At 37.2% G+C, this 22,423-nt stretch overlaps 2 protein-coding genes across 2 annotated transcripts; one reads left to right on the top strand and one right to left on the bottom strand.

Annotated features, from left to right (window-relative positions):
• Positions 1–1,848: 1,848 nt before the first annotated feature.
• On the bottom strand, positions 1,849–6,581 carry LOC110453653 (flavin-containing monooxygenase FMO GS-OX5-like). The gene is made up of 5 exons (XM_021502695.1): positions 6,354–6,581; positions 5,435–5,573; positions 4,245–4,381; positions 3,183–3,360; positions 1,849–2,776 (listed from the first exon to the last, which is right to left on the bottom strand). Exons 1-5 carry the CDS (start codon positions 6,551–6,553, stop codon positions 2,138–2,140), a joined length of 1,293 nt encoding a protein of 430 aa, XP_021358370.1. The 5' UTR covers positions 6,554–6,581; the 3' UTR covers positions 1,849–2,137.
• A 1,620-nt stretch (positions 6,582–8,201) lies between these two features.
• On the top strand, positions 8,202–21,345 carry LOC110453642 (proteasome assembly chaperone 2-like). Its single transcript, XM_021502681.1, has 7 exons — positions 8,202–8,374; positions 10,519–10,690; positions 11,616–11,674; positions 12,684–12,802; positions 14,328–14,519; positions 15,427–15,544; positions 20,373–21,345. Exons 1-7 carry the CDS (start codon positions 8,312–8,314, stop codon positions 20,481–20,483), a joined length of 834 nt encoding a protein of 277 aa, XP_021358356.1. The 5' UTR covers positions 8,202–8,311; the 3' UTR covers positions 20,484–21,345.
• The last annotated feature ends 1,078 nt before the right edge of the window (positions 21,346–22,423 follow it).

The raw sequence follows: 22,423 nt of genomic DNA, 5'->3' as shown, positions 1-22,423 counted from the left end.
TAACTTAATAAACATTTTTGTGAGTGTACAGATGATGTGCCGAAATCTTAAAATGTCTTCGTGCAAGACGTTCACATGGTCAGGGACAGAATAACAGCTTCGAAACACATACTGCTCGAAAACCAATGCCGGGACAATATGTCAGTATATCCACTACTGGAAAAGATTCGAGAAATGTATGTATACAGGGCTTGTAATCGACACTATGTATGAAATCCTACAGAATCTGACCTTATATTTTAATGGATAGTTATAAGAGATACTGACAAAATTAAATGTATTTAATTACATATATAATGACATACATGTAGTTAGTAATTCAGATATCCTACACGAAACCAAGCAGAACAATTCTAAACAAATATTATTAAAAGCGACTATTTGTCAAAACTGCATTTCATGGTAGCATCGTGTATAAGAATTCTTTAGAGTTTGGTAACTGTTTAACTTTAGATGTACTCTTCTGTTGGCGATGTTCTGTAATTGGATGAGTGCTTCATTTATTACAGGCTTTTTATTTAGGTCCATACTAGTGTAATGATACAGCGTAGGGAGAGATTAGATCACCTCTTCCTACCTTCTCCATTCTCGTCTCTCAAATAATTTCATCATCTTTTTGATAATTACAAATGTCTCCATTGCTCGTTTTAAATGCCATACGCTGATGCATGTATAACATAGAAATCAAGTAACGACACTGAACTTGTTATACCTTCCTATTAAACCAAATGAGCCGAGGGTGCAGCCTAAACGATATGATCTGGGTCAATCAAGTCATGAAGTTTATCTGTACCGTTTTTGGTGATGCACATCAATCTTTACGGTAATATTTGGATAATTCCTGCAACACGAGGAATTTCTGAGAGGGTTATTGGGTTTCACAAGTTTTTTGGGGGAAAACCACTACCGCCTCATATCTTGAACAATTTTGAAGACAAATTTATATATCCTACGTTTTTAATAGGCGATGTTCAATTCCTTAAGTAAGCTTTTATCTTATATTTCAATGCACGCTGTCAAATCAAATAATAATGTCCCTTTCTGATCCTGTGGATACTTACAATCCTGCAAGTGGATTAATCCACGAACACAAAGACGATATAACGGACAGATATAATGTCTGAATAGTTCCACGAAAAGTAGAACATTGTATATATGTTCTGAGTATTCATCGTTTTATTAAATACAACAACATACCCTGCCTCCGGCACACATACACACGTGCAGGCAAATAAACAAGGAAGAAAATAAATCGATTGATTGATTGATTGATTCTCATGGGATGAAACACCTCGAAATGTCAAAGGGTGAAAACAGTTTGATAACATGACAAACCAGCAATGTAAGTGATTAATTTTTGTTTAACTGTTTGTTATTAAAACAAAGTACTGAGTAAGAAACATAATTGTTACCGTATACACAGTAAAGCTTTCACCTCGCGTATCCCAAGTCAAACGGATCAAGGTAGTGACAAAGATGGTTACAAGCAACGTGAGTATATCACAGAGTTACCTTTTTTCAAGAAGAAATCGATAATGGTTCATATAAGTTTATAGACTTACATATATTTCTAAAAGATATATTACATACTTCTATATTACAGCGTTTACAGCAAAAAAGGAAGAAATAATATCTTAACTGACAGCGGGGGACGTCCTAGAACCATTATATTATATATAGAATATATTTGAAAGTAATTTTAATTGCTTCTGCAAATGTTTTAATTATATATTTATATGTTTCAATTGTTTAATGTCAATATTATAAAGCTGCCACTGTAAATAGTATGTAAAATAATACAAGGACAAGAGGGGAAATAGATGAGAATAAAATGTGAGGTAAATTTTATTTTAAAGTGTTGGAAAATGATCGGTGTAAAAATCATCCCATCATTTTGAAGTCAAGTGACAAAATATATCATCAAACTGATACAACATTAAAGTTAGTGGATGCTGAAGATGGACTGAAATACTCAATCACTGGTGAATATCTGGTTTCCGTTTGTTAGATTTCAAATATTTTATACAGTTCAGAGCAATGTTTGTTAAAACACACCTGCTTAAAGACACACTTAAAATATCACCCCTTGAAAAAAGTAGGCCAAGTTGCCGTGAGCGAGACTTTTCTTAATAGCAGTTTATGTTGCTAGATTGTCATTACTAGTTACATAAGTGTTTGGCCCTGATATCTTATAGTTAAAAGACTTGAGGTTTACAAAATCCTTGTTCCTCATTTGCATTACAGTTTCATATAACTCTTTAAAGACAGGAGGAATTCGCTTAGATCCTACAAGGTCTGCGATCTCATCATAATAGCGCCACTGAAGGGGGCCCATAGTATGGGCGTAGCGTTCTGGCATGCCTCCTTTCAACCTATTGCTGAAGTCTTTAGCTGTATCTTCATCCATGTTTTTACGACTTGGTAGCGTTATAGTACCGTCTAGGGTAGCAATCACAAAGAGCACCTGATGGTGAAAGTTTAGAAACGGACAAATGATCTTTGTGATTCCAATTAATGACAGAGATGGATATTCAGTGTGAATGAGGTGCTTGTAAAGGGGAACTATACGTTCATTTTCAGTTGTCAAATGACACTCTGGAGACAGGAAAGGAAAACTGAATCTATAACCCGTACAGAACAGTAGAGCATCAACCGTCACTTCCTCACCATTTTCAAACACCACTGTGTGTTCTGTGACATTCTTAACTCCAGGTTTTTGTTCTACGTTATCAGGTAGACACGTCGGTAGGCTTGGCTTCCTGTGACACATGTAAACCTGAAACATAATTATATTAAATCGGTCTACAAAGGATTTAAACTGTTCGTTACTTGAAGTAAAAGAGTTTGACATGCAATGCAAATGTCAGACGATTGTTACAATATCATGCCCACGGAAACCATTGTTTTCGAACATTCAAAACCTCACTTCTAAGGTTGATTTCCTACCCATACCCTTAAGTTAGGGAAAGATAATGACAATCCACCCTCTATGGCGTAGAGAAGGAGATCTCAACCTTCGGATTAAGTAAGACCTGTGACCGAATTCAGTCAATGAAAATCGTAAGCGTTTCTTTGTCTGATTTTCCTACTTTTGCTGACTTTTCTCCTTCTTCTATAACTCAGAGTTATACTTTCCCTTTAATTATTTTACAGTGACGTACGTGATAAAGTAGAAACTCTACCTGTTTGGCAGTAGTTGATACGTCCACACTGATGCTAATCCCAGATGCGCCAGCACCCAAACACACCACAAGCTTCCCCTCAAACTCGGCCGGATAACGGTAGTTATGGCTGTGTATTGCTTTACCTTGGAACAGATCCAGTCCGGGAATGGCGGGTAAGATTGGAACAGCGAAATGACTACAACACGTAAGATATTGAAGTATTGTAAGGTTACTTGTTGAGCTATATTTTGATGAAACGTGGTTGTACTGATCAGCCTGTGCTAAGGAACAAATTTATAAACTCAAGAATGGACTGAACCCAACCACACACCTCCTATTGATGTGGAGCGGGAACATTAGGGATAACGAGATAGAAAACTTTCGAAAAACATCTCCTCTGAAACATACTGGTAGGTTTCACCAATATTCCATGAAATGCTCCTTAGCTTATGAGCACCAGCACTGCTATTCTAGAAGAGACTCACCCATGGGAACTCATGACGGGTCAATAAGTGTTAAAAAAACTGTCAAACGACATTTCATTTGAAAGATACAAGTGCATATAAAACAAATATTCATGAAATAGTTCTTAGACAATGAGAATTATAATTTAAGTTCAAGAAGAGGCTGAGGGTTCGGGTCAATGCTGGTAGCAGAGATATAAATTTATAACATCAGAAATATAAAATTTCACTCGGATGACCTTTAAGATCCATTGACCTCCTTTCTATTTTGTATTGTCTCATAATCAATAATAAGTTCAGGGCATTGCTCTTCCACATTTGGAAATTTCGAAAAGACCAGGAATACCTCAACGCGTACTCGTTTTTGACATCCTTTTATGAAGGGGCTACAAAGATGGTATAGTTAGTGAATGTGTCTAGTGACATTGGCCTAGTCCACTCTATCAAAACGATCTGTTGGAGTGTTAACAAATTCCCCGCTCTTATTAAGCGAGTTAAAAAAATATTTTTCATAGAAGCAATAAAGCTAAATCAAAACCTTCATTATACATGTATGTACATTCGATACTTTGAGGCGTTTGAACATGCAGTAAATAGTTAGACAAGACCAACGTACCCATTGCAAACCATGACAGCATCAAAGTTTTCTGTGACAGGAGTTACAACAGAGTCTGATAAAGCCTTGTACGTCACCTGCCACGTTACCTTGTCGGGGGAGGTCAGGGGCTCAACCCAAATCACTGTAGTGGAGAACTGAAATTACACATACTTATTGTGAATTCAATAAACATCTGTCTTCTTCCAGTAGTTATCACAAATCATTAAGGGATAAAAACTCTCACAGAAACAATTTTTCGTGAAAGAAAAATAACATGAAAAAAATAAGAAGTTTGTTACAAAAATTGAAAACATGTTTTATATGCGAAAAAACAGATTTGAATAGAAAATGTGTCAAATAGCCAACAGGATAATTACTTGAAATGTGGTATCTGTTAGTGGGTAAACTTGTTATTTTAAGCAACAACTTGTTGTAGATCCATGTAAACCATAATTAGGGTCGAAGACCTCGACTCTTTACATGAAACATGATGTGTGTCTTCGTTTTGACCTCTTCATGACCTTAAATGATACTTATAAGTTCTGGGCCCACTTGTATAAAGCATCTCAACTCTTGAGATTTTCTCAAGTCTAAGATTTCCCATAGACAATACATTGCTTGAGATTTTCCTTAACTTTGAGATGTTTTATACAAGTGGGTACTGTTGTCTTTAGACGTTTCGATATAATGGCTTAGACAACTAAAAACGTATTTGACTGTAGACCTCATATCCTCATTATGCTCATTACTATGCAACAAACTGCTTCAACAGAAGCATAATATATGAATTACAATGTTACATCTCACTACTACGGACATCGTATTGCTTGCATGGTACCCAGTAGCCCGAGCTTCATCTGACACTGACACAAGACGTAGACATTTTGACAGATAGATGTCTGGTGTGGGACCTATCTGTCAAAATGTCGAAGTCTGGTGGCAGGGCCAGAGGAAACTCGGGCTAGGTACCAACAGTAATACTGTACGGGTCCAAGGTCAGTGTAGTATGTTCATAGTGGTATTCGGATGCTTTCATGGCTGTTATTTTTTATAGGAAAGGAAAAGACTTTTTTATATTACGCATCATTCATATTTTCTTTGATTTTAATAGTATTTTAACTGTATTACCGATCTAAAAATTAATTGAAGATAAATTATGAGGGAGATCGTTCAACAAATAATGTCAATAAAGACTATAGTATACTAACCTTGATATACTTAAATAAATCAAACTGATCTGCATAGCTCTCTAGGTATTCCAACACGTCTCCATGTCTCACATAGGACGGAAGATCCCCTCGGAATGGGAAATCGGGGAAAGCCATCAACTCCTTAGGAAGGTTCGTCCTGTTGGACAAAGAATAGTCCATACGTTTTGTTCATAAATAAAATGTCTGCAAAATTACTGTTGAAAGATAATTAGTAATCTGTATTGGAGATTGGTTCGTCAGATCACACTTCGATGAACTGAAATAAAACCACCTAGGCAACATTGCAACTTAGCTGGCTGTCAATTGAGTGATTTTATAATAAATTTGTTCTTATTTGAAAAGGGATTATAAACGAATTATTTTCAGTAATAACTGATCATGCATTGGAGAGGCTTGTCAGAGCGATTTACGTTGACATTCAATGTCAAAGCATCATTTAGTTCGGCCAAAATATATCTCTATATCCTGGCCCGGGATCATGAAACAATCATAGACTTCAGTTTTTGCTAAGCCAAAAACGTGTGAAGTCACTTTTCAAGACGTTCTGTGTAATTGGTTAATTAAGCCAAAACTTCAGAAAACTTTAGATTTATGGTCCTTTCACGATCTCTGGTCCAGAGTAATGCAGAGTTTAGGTAGTACAGTATACTTACTACATTTATATTCTTATTATGTAATCTTGCTTATGTAGAAGTCATATCTTGTTAACCAAATTATTTCAAACCAATATCCATATTTCTTGAAGGTATTGGATCAACGTAATCCTAAGTAAAGATGGCTGAAGTATTGTCTCATACACTTGATATTCTATAACTTCGTACGGAACTAATTTTATGATCCCCCAAGGTTCAGTGTATTTTATAGTACGTTCTCTGGATTATATCTTACACATTGTTCCCAGTAATTTTGTACTTACGTGAGGTTTTTATACATACTGGAGTGTATGGGGAGACCGTGGTCATCCACGCCAGTCTTATCAGTGTAAATCCATGTTCCACCAAGACGACTGTTCTGTTCAAAGCAGACGGCCCGGAACTTGTATTGTCTGGTGGTGAGGTGCCGCAGAGCACAGAGTCCTGCCGCTCCCGCTCCTATCACAGCCACGCGGATCGTCATCTCTACTACTGGCAGATCTCACAGTGGTTCCCTCTATACAGAAAATAAATTGAGAAATTCACTTGACACAAGAAAAGTTGAAAAGAATCCGTGCAAAACCTTGGTTAAATACTACAACATTATAAAAAGGTTGACTTGACGGATAATATATTGACCAAATTTCCAATGGCCTCGTAGGTGTCATTTATAGTCAAAATACACCAAATGATTAGCACTTATTAAAAAAAAAATATATATATTTTGATTCAGTTTTTCAAAGCACATACACATGACAATTTTTTTGGAGACTATAATATACTTCACAGTACACTCATCCTAAACATTCCATACACATTTCATGTTAACCATACTCATTTCATCCACCCAGTTTTCTAAGTGTTGGGTCTGTAGAGAATATTAATCTGACTTACTGATCGTTGATTAGCACTTAATTACTTATAATAGCTAAAGCCATCACTTTAACACAGCATCTCCTTAGTTGCATCTATTTGCTATTATTGCACGAGGGGTAACGTACAGAAGCAGTATTCATTAATACCAATCTGATTAAAATCATCTGTTACATGGCTGTTCAGGCGGAGCCATGTAACAATACCACAACAACATCAATGTACAACATTTTTATAGCGCCCTATATAATTTGCAAAATTACTCTATACTTAGGCGCTTTATAAATAAAACATGAAAAAATAGTATTCCTACAGTGACAGTTATGAATATAGTAAGGCATACAAATATGGACAGATATGATACCAGAATAATGCTATAGACAGTAGACATACATCAGCTGGAAAGTCGATCTTACTGTGGGTGTTAAGAGTCACACATTCATAATCATAACGTTACACGTTTATTGACATATTTGGCCGCGCATACTTGTTCACTATAATATACGTATGGTGATGTTATGGTCAAGTGTTTTTTCACTTTGAGTGACAATTTTAGATATACTGTGTATAAAGGCATTAAATATGTGTACACAAAATCTGTACTGGGCCCACCAAAGACTCACCCTGTCCCTTAGCCCGCTTCATTAACTTCATACAAGTATCTCTGCTTACGGATGACAGACGATCCACAACAGACGAAAGGTACATAACACATACTTGGGTGATTTGGGTGACTGGATAAAGTTATTTTTAAACATTGAATGTTAGAGATGAATCTCTAACATACAAATCACCCAAGTATGTGTTATGTACCTTTCGTCTGTTGTGGATCTTTTTTCTTTTTTAATGAAAACTTATTTACACCTTTTGAAATTTATTAGGGGGGTTTAACTTCTTGTCATCATATCTAGACTAGGTAAATGTATGTTTCTATTTGTTCATACATGACCAAATATGTAGTCAGCAACGTTTCATAAACTCAATCACTAGAACTATTTCATTTCGTTTTTAATGGTGAAACTATGAACAAATTAGTGACCTTACCTGAGATCGGTTCGCTTACTTGGTAAAAGTAACATCATTGAGAGTATTGCAACAGCCGTTGATTTCATCTATTATAAATTTATATATATTTGATTTAAATTTATTTCATTTAGAGGAACTTCATTAAAAACATTGTATCTTAACAAGTCTTTTTACATGATTGTTTTAAATGATAAAATGTAAGTGAATTCGGATGACAACAGATATTCATTCTCGTGCCAAGTAATACAACAATGGCGGCCTCCATGTGTAATTTGGGTGCATGACAATGCGTTTGTTTACAAAGCGTTTATATCGATTAAAAGTGCATGCTATTGACTGAGCCATGTTTATTCAATCTGATCCAAAAAGGAAATTAAGAGAATGGCAAGACTACACCCTGATTATGGTAATATTGTCTATTGTTTACAAATGATTTGCTGCTTTATTTAACGTCGCATATACATGTAACATAATAACATCAGCACTGTAGTGCTATTCTTGCGACAAAACATATATAAAATTTAACAAGGATCACAGTACTTATGAATAAATATAAAAACAGGACAACAATTCAAATTAGATATGCTAAAATTATACAGTAGAGCATATGATATCACACTTGGAATTCACACGTGTTACGAAAGACAAGTTAAGACACTATACTATCATAGTGTAATGTAATAAACATATATGCTAATGTAGCAAAGTGTAAAAATGTACAGGATATACACTAATATAGTGTGAATTAAAAAGAGACAATGAAGTCATAAATAGAACCAGAGCTATAATTATGATATTGTAAAAAAGTAATAATCTTTTAAATAATGGAGCTCAAATCTAAAATAAATAATAAAGAAATAAACTTAGTCATTAGGCCTATCATGTATTACATGATGTTACATAAAATTGATGTGTTGCAATGGTAAACGGTTATAACAGATGGTCAATTTGTCTATGCTGGCGACCAGCTTATGTGTAATGGAATGGCTATTGTCAGGAGAAGGCATTCATAAGTTTTGCCTGTTACCTTATTCCTTTGTACAAACATAATGTATGTTACTCGGATTTGAGTTGTGGGACTAGTAAATCTTTGGGAAAGAAAAGACTTTTTGTGATCTGGTTTGAATTAAGGATCTCTCGACCAAGGAGACTCAATTTTGTAGAACGCTAGCATGTGGTACAAGGACAAGGCCCATTAGGGGATATTAGGTGTTGAAACTTTAAAATGACTACGTCTTCAGTAAAGACGAAGGGATTATAACTTGATTTGGTATAAAAACAAAATCAAGAAAACTCAAAGCTAAGTATATGAAGGTATTTTAGCAGCAGAGGAGTGAGTCAAATAGAAGTAACAAGGGGAATCTTTAAAAGACTACTTCTAAGGTATGTGACCTGATTTGCTATAGAGGGTACCGTGTAAAGGGAACTCAGTTTGTAAATGAAGTGTTTTATGATCCCTTTTCCACCTTTAGGGCAGAGGGGAGAGAGGTTCAATGTGGGATATGGTGGTAAAGCTTAAGTATGGTGATTCTTGAAGGATTTTTAACAAATGATATCACTCAATTAATAGTGTACTGCAAATTGGTTACATGACAGGAGTACATGTTGAAAATTTTGAAAGAAAACTCTATAACTAAAAATGAAGGGATTTTAATCAATTTGGTATAGAGAATGATTTTTAAAGCTTACTTGCATTGGCTCAAGTGGGCTAGGTGGGCAGACTGTGCAGACTTATAAGAGAGATAGGGGGCCTTATAGTAGCTATAGAAATATTATGATAATATTCATAGTCAGCACATGATATGAAGCCTAATGTAGGCCAAATTTTATAAGAATTTGTTAAAATTAACTCATTCACCCCTGACATTTTGTAATGAACTATTCTAACCTTTGAATTGTAGTTCAAATGTGTATTCAGAGGTGAATGAGTTAAGACTGCTTAGCTTGTACAATACTTATTTTGCTTTCTTGATATGCATGCATCATATCATTGAATTCAATGTAAGTTACAATCATGTGAGACCTTGGTCTCTTGTTTATCATGTGATTCAGCGTGAACTCCTCATTACATCAGGTTCTGTTTTCTTGACATTTAAAATTTACAAATTCAGGCTTTAACCCTTTCACCACTGTAGACCATAATGGACCCCTCTATTTCAATGCATGGTAGAGTCTACTAAAGTTACATAGGGGTGAAAGGGTTAACCTGTGAAAACAATGGTAACTATATATTTTCACCAAGCCCTTGAGTTGGTGTGAGACAATAGTTGAAGAGTTGTCTTAACTTAGCTAACTTGGTTAGGATCATTGGTATGTACTTTCCCTATGTTACGTGTGCTGTTTATACTGACTAACTGTATATTCATAGGAAAACCATACTGCTTTTAATGTCATGTTTGCTATCATTTTGTCTGTGGCATGACATTAAAAGAAATGTACTGTGGTGCAATTGTAAATGTTTGAATTTTAATTTTGAAACCAAATTGATTTGGATCGGTAAATAAGAAATTAAATAAGAAAGAAAGAAAAGTTTTATTCTGTGTTTTGCAGCCAGCAGTGTCTGTGGGTAATGTTGGACAGCTAGCAGTAGATCTACTCATCTCCACACTATGGATGGAAAGGGTTGGTCACATCCACCACGAAAGCATCCTCCCTCTGGTCGGCAATGATCCATTCGCCCACGAAGACTTCAATGACTGCAAACTTGTAACAAGCTGTGATGGTTGGTTGATTTCAATTAGATACCTCCATTTATCATGTTTTCTGTCAAAAATACCAGTAAGCTCAGAGACTTTTATATCATAAGATTTATTTTATGTTATTTATAATATTAGCCGGAAGATTGGTTATCCAAATAAACCAGTTTATGGATGTTTATGGATTAAATTGTATAGTGATCAATAATAGAATTATCTTCTAATTGCGAACAATAGTGTTTATAATTCCATCCATAATTCACTGGATTAGAAAAAAAATCTTCCAGCAATCTTTCAAATCTACTTTTGATATAATTAAACGCTAGTAACAACTATCTGGTACTTACTTGTCCATGCTTCTTGTAACATAAATATTTCCTAGTCCATGCTTCTTGTAACATAAATTCTTGCTAGTCCAGGCTCCTTGTAACATAAATTTGTCCTAGTCCATGCTTCTTGTAACATAAATTCTTGCTAGTCCAGGCTCCTTGTAACATAAATATTTACTAGTCCATGCTCCTTGTAACATAAATTTGTCCTAGTCCATGTGCTCCTTGTAACATAAATTTGTCCTAGTCCATGCTCCTTGTAACATAAATATTTCCTAGTCCATGCTCCTTGTAACATAAATATTTACTAGTCCATGCTCCTTGTAACATCATTTTTTCCTAGTCCATGCTCCTTGTAACATAAATTTGTCCTAGTCCATGCTCCTTGTAACATAAATATTTCCTAGTCCATGCTTCTCGTAACATATTTTTTTCCTAGTCCATGCTCCTTGTAACATAAATATTTCCTAGTCCATGCTCCTTGTAACATAAATTTGTCATAGTCCATGCCCCTAGTAATTTAGCGAACATACAGTTAACAGACAGAACAAGGTATTATATTTGTGTTGCCAGCTGATGATTGATGGGTTATATCAAAGTTTGCCCTGTTTTTGTTTTTCAGTGTATGAGAGTATTGAACACAAAGTGGTGGTGATACAACAGAGGGCTCCATTTGTCCGGGTATGGTATTATAAGTACTGGTACCGATTTGCTTTTTTTTTGTCTATGCATGGAACTATTTTGGGTTATATATACAACTGTATATAAAGGATCTTAAGTGATTTTCCTCTCAGATGATATTGAATGAAAACAAATCTAGTTGTTTTTTTTCTGAAAAGAAAACTTCAGGACAAGCTTCATGAATCTTATATGAAATGGAAGCATAGTCTAAGATTTTTTTGATCCCATTAAGATTAGTGTATGTGAATGTTTGCTTAAACATGTCAAATGTCTTCATTGTGACAGCACAATGCCACAACAGTACCACGTGTCTGTTTGGCCTAATTCTGACAACAAAATTGATATTGTTAGAACTTGTTACATTAGATAATTTGTGGCATCACTTGACATGATAATATTACTGTCATGTACTTTTGCACATAATAAAGGTCAAGGTCATTGTTAAAGGCCAAAGGTCTGTACACATATACTTCTGAATAAATGATTTTTTAACTGTTACTTGCCACAGTAGTGACCATCTTGTTACAAATTTATTGAGGGAGATTAAATTTATGAAACAATAACTTTTTATTGTCATGCTGTAAATATACATGTTCAACATCAGAACAAGCAAATATCCCAGTTAAAAGGCTGGGGTCAATAAATTTGGTTTGTCGGGAAGCAAAAGTTAGTGTCTATTTGCCTGATGGACCAGTTGAAAAAGATAATTCTATTCAACATTACTGCCAAGAGTATATTGTTTTATTTCTTCCGAAATTAGTAATTAACATGCAATATAGCTTATGTTCTATTAAGACGCACTTAATACAGTGTATTATACAAACATTTTTCCAATTCTGTACTTTTCAAAACTACATCATTAGCTAACAGTTTCAGAACAAATGCTTGTTTATTTGAGAATTTTAAAATCCTTAACTCTCCGGAAAAAATGAAATGTTAAATAAATTATTATACATAGGGCCTATATGCACTTTAAAAGGTGTAATATGATTTTCTATTTATTACACAGGGGAAAATGGCTCTGTTTAGAAAGTGGTTGAAGGAATGGATAATTAATAAGTCCTTCAAAAAACTAGTTATCCTGACAAGCAGTCGCAGTGAGGAACGACTGGACATACAGATTCAGGGGTAAGTTTTATCTTAACAGTAAATATACAGCTTCAGGGGTAAGTTTTATCTTAACAGTAAACATACAGCTTCAGGGGTAGGTTTTATCTTAACAGTAAACTAACACCTGCATGGGTAAGTTTTATCTTAACAGAAAACATACAGCTTCAGGGGTAAGTTTTATCTCAACAGAAAACATACAGCTTCAGGGGTAGGTTTTATCTTAACAGTAAACATACAGCTTAAGGGGAAAGTTTTATCTTAACAGAAAACATACAGCTTCAGGGGTAGGTTTTATCTTAACAGTAGACATACAGCTTCAGGGGTAGGTTTTATCTTAACAGTAAACTAACACCTGCATTGGTAAGTTTTATCTTAACAGAAAACATACAGCTTCAGGGGTAGGTTTTATCTTAACAGTAGACATACAGCTTCAGGGGTAGGTTTTATCTTAACAGTAAACTAACAGCTTCATGGGTAAGTTTTATCTTAACAGAAAACATACAGCTTCAGGGACAGGTTTTATCTTAACAGTAGACATACAGCTTCAGGGGTAAGTTTTATCTTAACAACAAATATACAGCTTCAGGGGTAGGTTTTATCTTTACTGTAAACTGACAGCTTCATGGGTAGGTTTTATCTTAAAAGTAGATATACAGCTTCAGGGGTAGGTTTTATCGTAACAGTAAACTAACAGCTTCATGGGTAAGTTTTATCTTAACAATAGACATACAGCTTCAGGGGTAGGTTTTATCTTTACAGTTAACATACAGCTTCAGGGGTAAGTTTTATCTTTACAGTAAACATACAGCTTCAGGGACAGGTTTTATCTTTACAGTAAACTTACAGCTTCAGGGGAAAGTTTGATCTAACAATAAACATACAGCTTCAGGGATAAGTTTTATCTTTACAGTAAACTTACAGCTTCAGGGGAAAGTTTGATCTAACAATAAACATACAGCTTCAGGGATAAGTTTTATCTTTACAGTAAACTTACAGCTTCAGGGGAAAGTTTGATCTTAACAATAAACATACAGCTTCAGGGGTATGTTTATCTTAGTAGTAGACATACAGCTTCAGGGGTAAGTTTTATTTTAGCAGTAATCTAACAGCTTCATGGGTAGGTTTTATCTTAACAGAAAACATACAGCTTCAGGGGTAGGTTTTATCTTAACAGTCAATTTATATTAAACTTCCCCATCAATAATAGGAATCACATGCTGAGTGTACATTTCAGAGAGCAAAACAATTGTCTTTACCAACTGTTTCTTCCGTATACAATGTTCATATTTTGTCTGTAGCATGCTTGAGTTAGGGCTACACGGTTTGTTTAAATGAACGACTTTGACCCATGTATACTCAATGCTCAATATGTATAGGGAACAAACATGTATTGTATGATGGTGAAAGGACAACATAAAAAATTGTTATGAATATCTTTTATATAAAATAGTCTCAGTTATTTGTCATAATTACTTTGTAGTAGCTTTAGATGATAAACGTTAATTTTTCTTCTAAATTGATAACTTACTGAATCTGTTTAAAGAGATCAGCTTCGTTTCCTTGCTTCCCAATGTATGGAGGAGACCAAGACTTGCCAGATGTTACGGAGTGCTCCGCTGAATTGGTTGGATCTAGAACGTAGAAACACTCCAGAAGAGCTTCAGAATGGATCTGAAAAACCTAATTATATCTACGTACCAGGAGGGGGCATAGCCAAGTCATTACTGGAGGAATGGTAAGCCAGAGTTTTACAAAATTATCTAACAAGATGAAGAGGGGCATAGCCAAGTCTCTACTGGAGGAATGGTAAGCCAGAGTTAATACAAAATTATCTAACTAGATGAAGAGGGGCATAGCCAAGTCATTACTGGAGGAATGGTAAGCCAGAGTTAATACAAAATTATCTAACTAGATGAAGAAGGGCATAGCCAAGTCATTACTGCAGGAATGGTTAGCCAGAGTTAATACAAAATTATCTAACTAGATGAAAAGGGGCATAGCCAAGTCATTACTGAAGGAATGGTAAGCCAGAGTTAATGCAAAATTATCTAACTAGATGAAGAGGGGCATAGCCAAGTCATTACTGGAGGAATGGTAAGCCAGAGTTAATACAAAATTATCTAACTAGATGAAGAGGGGCAGGGCCAGTGGTTACTGGAGGAATGGTAAGCCAGAGTTAATACATTAGGCCTCTCTTACTTAACAAGATTACTGTGAACGGTACACTCATATGCCCACAATTGTTGAATGTGTGCACATCTCATAAGATATTTTGCGTAGGAATTAACTTGGAATGACAAGGACTTCTGATAGAATGACCCAAACAAGGACTTCTGATAGAATGACCCAAACAAGGACTTCTGATAGAATGACCCAAACAAGGACTTCTGATAGAATGACCCAAAAGTTATTAGTGTGTACCTCTTACCAATTATAGCAACTTAAAACAAATATAACAACTTTATGAGTTTTCTAAAAAAAATAAGTGAACATTTTTTGCAAGTAAGATGGAGACCATCAGTCAATCAGATTGAAAGAATCAACCTTGAATGACCTTCATCATTGATGTGTGTATAAAGAAAAAATGTGTGTATAAAAACACTTGACTACAAGTAAGTATTTTTTATACCTGTCTGTTACAGTGGGAAAGATATGCCAGTCGTAGTTCTGCTGATGTTCTGTTCAGAAGGAGACAATTCCCAGGACGCTATATTCCTGGCTTCTCGTCTAAATCAGTGGCTCGACCTGGTGGACATGAAGGTTAGTACTCACAAGGAGAAAACTGTATCGAGATTGACAATCATTACTCAAGGAAAACATCTATTACATGTCTGTCTATAAATAAAGGCAGTCTACAGCTGCTTCCTGTCTAAAAATACCACCTGTCTACAGATGCCTCCCATCTAAACATACCACCTGTCTATAGCTACCTCCCGTTTAAAACTACCACCTGTCTATAGCTGAGTCCTATTTAAAACTACCACCTGTCTACAGCTACCTCCCATCTGTCTACAGCTGCCTCCCATCTGTCTACAGCTACCTCCCATCTGTCTACAGCTGCCTCCCATCTGTCTACAGCTGCCTCCCATCTGTCTACAGCTACCTCCCATCTGTCTACAGCTGACTCCCATATGTCTACAACAGCATCCCATCTGTCTACAGCTTCCTCCCATCTAAAAATACCACCTGTCTTCAGCTGCCTCCCATCTAAAAATATCACCTGTCTACAGCTGCCTCCCATCTGTCTACAGCTACCTCCCATCTGTCTACAGCTGCCTCCCATCTAAAACTACCACCTGTCTACAGCTACCTCCCATTTGAAAATACCACCTGTCTTCAGTTGCTTCCCATATAAAAATACCACCAGTCTACAGCTGCCTCCCATCTAAAACTACCACCTATCTATAGCTACCTCCCGTTTAAAACTACCACCTGTTTACAGCTACCTCCCATCTAAAACTACCACCTGTCTACAGCTACCTCCAATTTAAAAATACCACCTGTCTACAGTTGCTTCCCATATAAAAATCCCACCTGTCTACAGCTGCCTCCCATCTAAAACTATCACCTGTCTACAGCTGCCTCCCATCTGTCTACAGCTACCTCCCATCTGGCTACAGCTGACTCCCATATGTCTACAACAGCATCCCATCTGTCTACAGCTGCCTCCCATCTGTCTACAGCTGACTCCCATATGTCTACAACAGCATCCCATCTGTCTACAGCTGCCTCCCATCTGTCTACAGCTACCTCCCATCTGGCTACAGCTGACTCCCATATGTCTACAACAGCATCCATCTGTCTACAGCTTCCTCCCATCTAAAAATACCCCCTGTCTTCAGCTGCCTCCCATCTAAAAATATCACCTGTCTACAGCTGCCTCCCATCTAAAAATACCACCTGTCTTCAGCTGCCTCCCATCCGTCTACAGCTGCCTCCCATCTGTCTACAGCTGCCTCCCATCTAAAACTACCACCTATCTATAGCTGCCTCCCATCTAAAACTACCACCTGTCTACAGCTACCTCCCATTTGAAAATACCACCTGTCTTCAGTTGCTTCCCATATAAAAATACCACCAGTCTACAGCTGCCTCCCATCTAAAACTACCACCTGTCTACAGCTACCTCCCATCTGTCTACAGCTTACTCCCATAGGTCTACAACAGCATCCCATCTGTCTACAGCTTCCTCCCATCTAAAAATACCACCTGTCTACAGCTGCCAACCATCTAAAACTACCACCTGTCTACAGCTACCTCCCATCTAAAACTACCACCTGTCTACAGCTACCTCCAATTTGAAAATACCACCTGTCTTCAGTTGCTTCCCATATAAAAATACCACCTGTCTACAGCTGCCTCCCATCTAAAACTACCACCTATCTATAGCTACCTCCCGTTTAAAACTACCACCTGTTTACAGCTACCTCCCTCCTAAAACTACCACCTGTCTACAGCTGCCTCCCATTTAAAACTACCATCTGTCTACAGCTGCCTCCCATCTAAAATTACCACCTGTCTATAGCTACCTCCCATCTAAAAATATCATCAGTCTATAGCTACCTCCCGTTTAAAACTACCACCTGTCTATAGCTAAGTCCTATTTAAAACTACCACCTGTCTACAGCTACCTCCCATCTGTCACAGCTGCCTCCCATCTGTCTACAGCTACCTCCCATCTGTCTACAGCTGCCTCCCATCTGTCTACAGCTACCTCCTATCTGTCTACAGCTGACTCCAATATGTCTACAACAGCATCCCATCTGTCTACAGCTGCCTCCCATCTGTCTACAGCTTCCTCCCTCCTAAAAATACCACCTGTCTTCAGCTGCCTCCCATCCGTCTACAGCTGCCTCCCATCTGTCTACAGCTACCTCCTATCTGTCTTTAGCTGACTCCAATATGTCTACAACAGCATCCCATCTGTCTACAGCTGCCTCCCATCTGTCTCCAGCTACCTCCCATCTTAAAATACCACCTGTCTAAAGCTGCCTCCCATCTGTCTACAGCTACCTCCCATCTAAAAATACCACCTGCCTCCCATCTAAAAATACCACCTGTCTATAGCTACCTCCCATCTAAAAATATCATCAGTCTATAGCTACCATCTGTCTACAGCTACCTCCCATCTGTCTACAGCTTCCTCCCATCTAAAAATCCCACCTGTCTACAGCTGCCAACCATCTAAAACTACCACCTGTCTACAGCTGCCTCCCATGTGTCTACAACTGCCTCCCATCTGTCTACAGCTACCTCCCATCTGTCTACAGCTGCCTCCCACCTGTCTACAGCTGCCTCCCATCTAAAACTACCACCTGTCTACAGCTGCCTCCCATTTAAAACTACCATCTGTCTATAGCTACCTGCCATTTAAAACTACCACCTGTCTACAGCTGCCTCTCCCTTCTGAAAATACCCCCTGTCTATAGCTACCTCCCGTTTAAAACTACCACCCATCTAAAGCTGCCTCCCATCTAAAAATACCACCTGTCTACAGCTGCCTCCCATCTAAAACTACCACCTGTCTACAGCTGCCTCCCATTTAAAACTACCATCTGTCTATAGCTACCTGCCATTTAAAACTACCACCTGTCTACAGCTGCCTCTCCCTTCTGAAAATACCCCCTGTCTATAGCTACCTCCCGTTTAAAACTACCACCTATCTAAAGCTGCCTCCCATCTAAAAATACCACCTGTCTACAGCTGCCTCCCATCTGTCTATAGCTACCTCCCATCTAAAAATACCACCTGTCTACAGCTGCCAACCATCTAAAACTACCACCTGTCTACAGCTACCTCCCATCTAAAAATATCATCAGACTATAGCTACCTCCCGTTTAAAACTACCACCTATCTAAAGCTGCCCCCCATCTAAAAATTCCACCTGTCTACAGCTGCCTCCCATCTGTAAACAGCTACCTCCCATCTAAAAATATCATCAGACTATAGCTACCTCCCGTTTAAAACTACCACCTATCTAAAGCTGCCCCCCATCTAAAAATTCCACCTGTCTACAGCTGCCTCCCATCTAAAACTACCACCTATCTATAGCTACCCCCCCGTTTAAAACTACCACCTGTTTACAGCTACCTCCCATCTAAAACTACCACCTGTCTACAGCTGCCTCCCATTTAAAACTACCATCTGTCTATAGCTACCTGCCATTTAAAACTACCACCTGTCTACAGCTGCCTCCCTTCTGAAAATACCCCCTGTCTATAGCTACCTCCCATTTAAAACTACTATCTGTCTACAGCTGCCTCCCATCTAAAATTACCACCTGTCTATAGCTACCTCCCATCTAAAAATATCATCAGTCTATAGCTACCTCCCGTTTAATACTACCACCTATCTATAGCTGCCTCCCATCTGAAAATACCAACTGTCTACAGCTACCTCCCATCTAAAAATACCACCTGCCTCCCATCTAAAAATACCACCTGTCTATAGCTACCTCCCATCTAAAAATATCATCAGTCTATAGCTACCTCCCGTTTAAAACTACCACCTATCTATAGCTGCCTCCCATCTAAAAATACCAACTGTCTACAGCTACCTCCCATCTAAAAATACCACTTGCCTCCCATCTAAAACTATCACTTGTCTACTGCTACCTCCAATCTAAAACTATCACCTGTGTATAGCTACCTACCAGACATATCTGTAGTTATACCCCCGCAACGAAGTTAGGGGGTTCTACTAGAATTAACCTGTCTGTCTGTCTGTCTGTCTGTCTGTCTGTCGCCCGCAGTAACTTGTCCGGAAAACTCCTCCTTAATTAACAGGTGGATTTCGTTTAAACTTTGCATGAATGATCAGTAGTTGTGCACCGGCAATTTAATTTGGGATTTCGACCCTTTTTGATGGAGTTATGCCCCCTTTGCCAAATACTTGTCCGGAAAACTCCTCCTTAATTAAAATTAACAAATGGATTTCATGAAAACTTTGCATGAATGATCAGTAGTTGTGCACCGGCAATTTAATTTGGGATTACGACCCTTTTTGATGGAGTTGTGCCCCTTTGTGTGAAAAACCTGTCTGTTCCACTCCTTCTTTACTAACAGGTGGATTTCATTGAAACTTTGCATAAATGATCGGTATCTTATGTAGTTGTGCACCAGCATTTTAATTTGAGATTTCAACCTTTTTTGATGGAGGTATGCCCCTTTGTGTGGAATACTTGTTACTGATGGGAGACTATGGATTGCTTTGCAATGCTTTGCCTTAGTAAGCCTTTAACTTACAGTTCTGGTGTATATAGCAGCGGGGGTATAAGTTAGCCTTTGGCTTACAGTTCTAGTTTTCACCCGTCTATAGCTACCTCCCATCTAAAACTATCGCCTGTCTATAGCTACCACCTACCTGTTACATACAGTTAAACAGAATGTAAATACACTTATTGAACATTCTTGTTTTTCATATTATTCCCTGGGCAAAAAATAATCTCATAAACTTAAAAATTGTACAATGAATTTTGGCTATAGCGCATTATTTCTTAGACTGAGACTATATATGTCGATACTTATCCAGTGTTGAAAAATCTCATTTAAACTTTTGAGTAATAGAGTAATCATTTGTTATATTTCAGCCAAAGAAAAGAGAAGATGGACAAATCATTAAACCACTGCCAGGATGGAAGATTCCATTGTCATGGCGACACTTATTTGGTGCTCGGGTGGATCAGACGTTGTTTCATTGATATGACTGGTTAAGGGGCTGATAAAAGGGCTGACTTGCTGCATCAAATTTCTGTTATCACCTAGCTACAAGTCATATTGCCATAAGTGGACTTTTTTCTATTTAGACCAAGTCACACATGTGAAAAAACTGGTGTTTTGTCTAAATCTGTTTTTATATACATTTGTACCTCCAAATGTACTGTGGTGAAGAACTAATGTTTGGGAGGTGCTGAATTCAAGACAGATTCCCATTGTTAATAAGCATTACACTATGTAATGAGTTTTTGAAATAGTAATTTACATGCAATAAAACATTTTTACAAGAAAAATCTGATGAAAGAAAAGAAACCGAAAGGTTAAGTTGATATTCTTTAGTTTGAATATAACCTTGTTTTATATTATTCCTGGGCCCACTATTCATACATTATTAAACATTTTTTGAGACCCCCAACACCTTTATACTGTTTCAATTATAAATAGCAGAGTAACAGTTATGAAACTTTGTTCAACATACTGCTGGCAGTTCTGTCTATTCAGTAGTACTATTTTAATGGCAATAGTCTGAGTAACATTGTGCCCTGTTAGAAATAGACCATTGTTTGTTTTTTGATGAATTCCAGTTCCAGTAGTTTTCATATCTATTGCTCATATTTTGTAGCTGGATAAAATATTAAAACTGGTAATGATCAAGAAGCAAGGATCATCCTTTATGGATCAATAGAACAAATAGAAAATCATAGCAGACTGATTGACCGATGGAATCCATGTTCTTTCTGGTCTGTAGTAAATATCAGATGAAATATTAGTTTGGAGACATGCATGCGTTTGAATGTGAAAATGTGCACTAAATGTAAGTTTGCAATAAATCTTTTTAAAAGTTAATGATTTTCTTCAACTTGTGTGTTTAAATCTACTAGTCTGCCATTGGGATATTTTACAGGAAATAAGAATGTCATGGATTGAGATATATCACTAGAACCCTAAACCACATCCTCGATACTCCAGGGGTAACTCTCACTTTTGATCTTGGCACCCTGGAATATGTCATAGGAAAACTGAAGGCTCAGTGTGTGCTTCCTTGTTGAAGTGACAAGCAGACTAGTTTGATCCTTCGATATACATCAAAAGAATCTCGCGGTCGCGTAATGGTAAAAATTGACTGGTTTTGAAGTTGGGTGTCGCTCCTTTGTAATCTTCAAAGGACATGTATCAGCCTAGTCTGCCTTCAATTTTGCTATGACGTATTTTAGGGCAACACATTGCCGATTTTATCGTGAAAGTAATAAAAAAAACAACGTGAATGCGCCAGCCACCGTCATCAAAAATAATCCGGAAAATTCCCAAGTCCCGAAAACGTTTGAATAAAGATAAAGAAATTGATATACAGGCAAGCATTAAAACTATTATGACTTATAAAAAAAGTTATTAGTCTCATGTACAAATATTATTCAGTGACAAAAAACAATAAAACCACCTTATTCAATATCTAGCATACAGATTTAAGACTAAAAAGTATTTGAAACTAGCACCTCTGATTCTAAACAAGACAAATGAAGAAATTTTAGCACACCGACTCCTTTGGGCTCCACACTACAGCCCTTCGGGGTAGGGCTGGCTCAAAATTTTCAAAGTATCAAACTGTCAACTCAGGGTTAGAATTCCAATTAAGTTATTAAAATGTTATATTCAAAGTATCATTTGCCATTATAAAACATAATAAATTTTGCCCCCCCCCCTCCTCTCCTTCCCAGGGGGTAAACGTGAGACACTAGGGTCATAAACCTTAAGACCCTTCCATCTATGCTATGAAGAGTGTTTGATTCTACCATATCTGGGTCTTTGAGAAGATTTTTTTTTGAAATTTCAGTCAATTCAACCCTTTTTGGCCCCTCCCATCAGCCCCGGGGGGTCAGTCAGGGCTCATATGTGCATACCATCAAACTGCTACCCAATACTGATA

This window comes from Mizuhopecten yessoensis, unplaced genomic scaffold (genome assembly GCF_002113885.1).
Source record: "Mizuhopecten yessoensis strain PY_sf001 unplaced genomic scaffold, ASM211388v2 scaffold7473, whole genome shotgun sequence".
Taxonomy (NCBI): domain Eukaryota; kingdom Metazoa; phylum Mollusca; class Bivalvia; order Pectinida; family Pectinidae; genus Mizuhopecten; species Mizuhopecten yessoensis.
The sequence above is the reverse complement of the archived record's forward strand: the minus strand, read 5'-3'. Positions and strand labels throughout refer to the sequence as shown.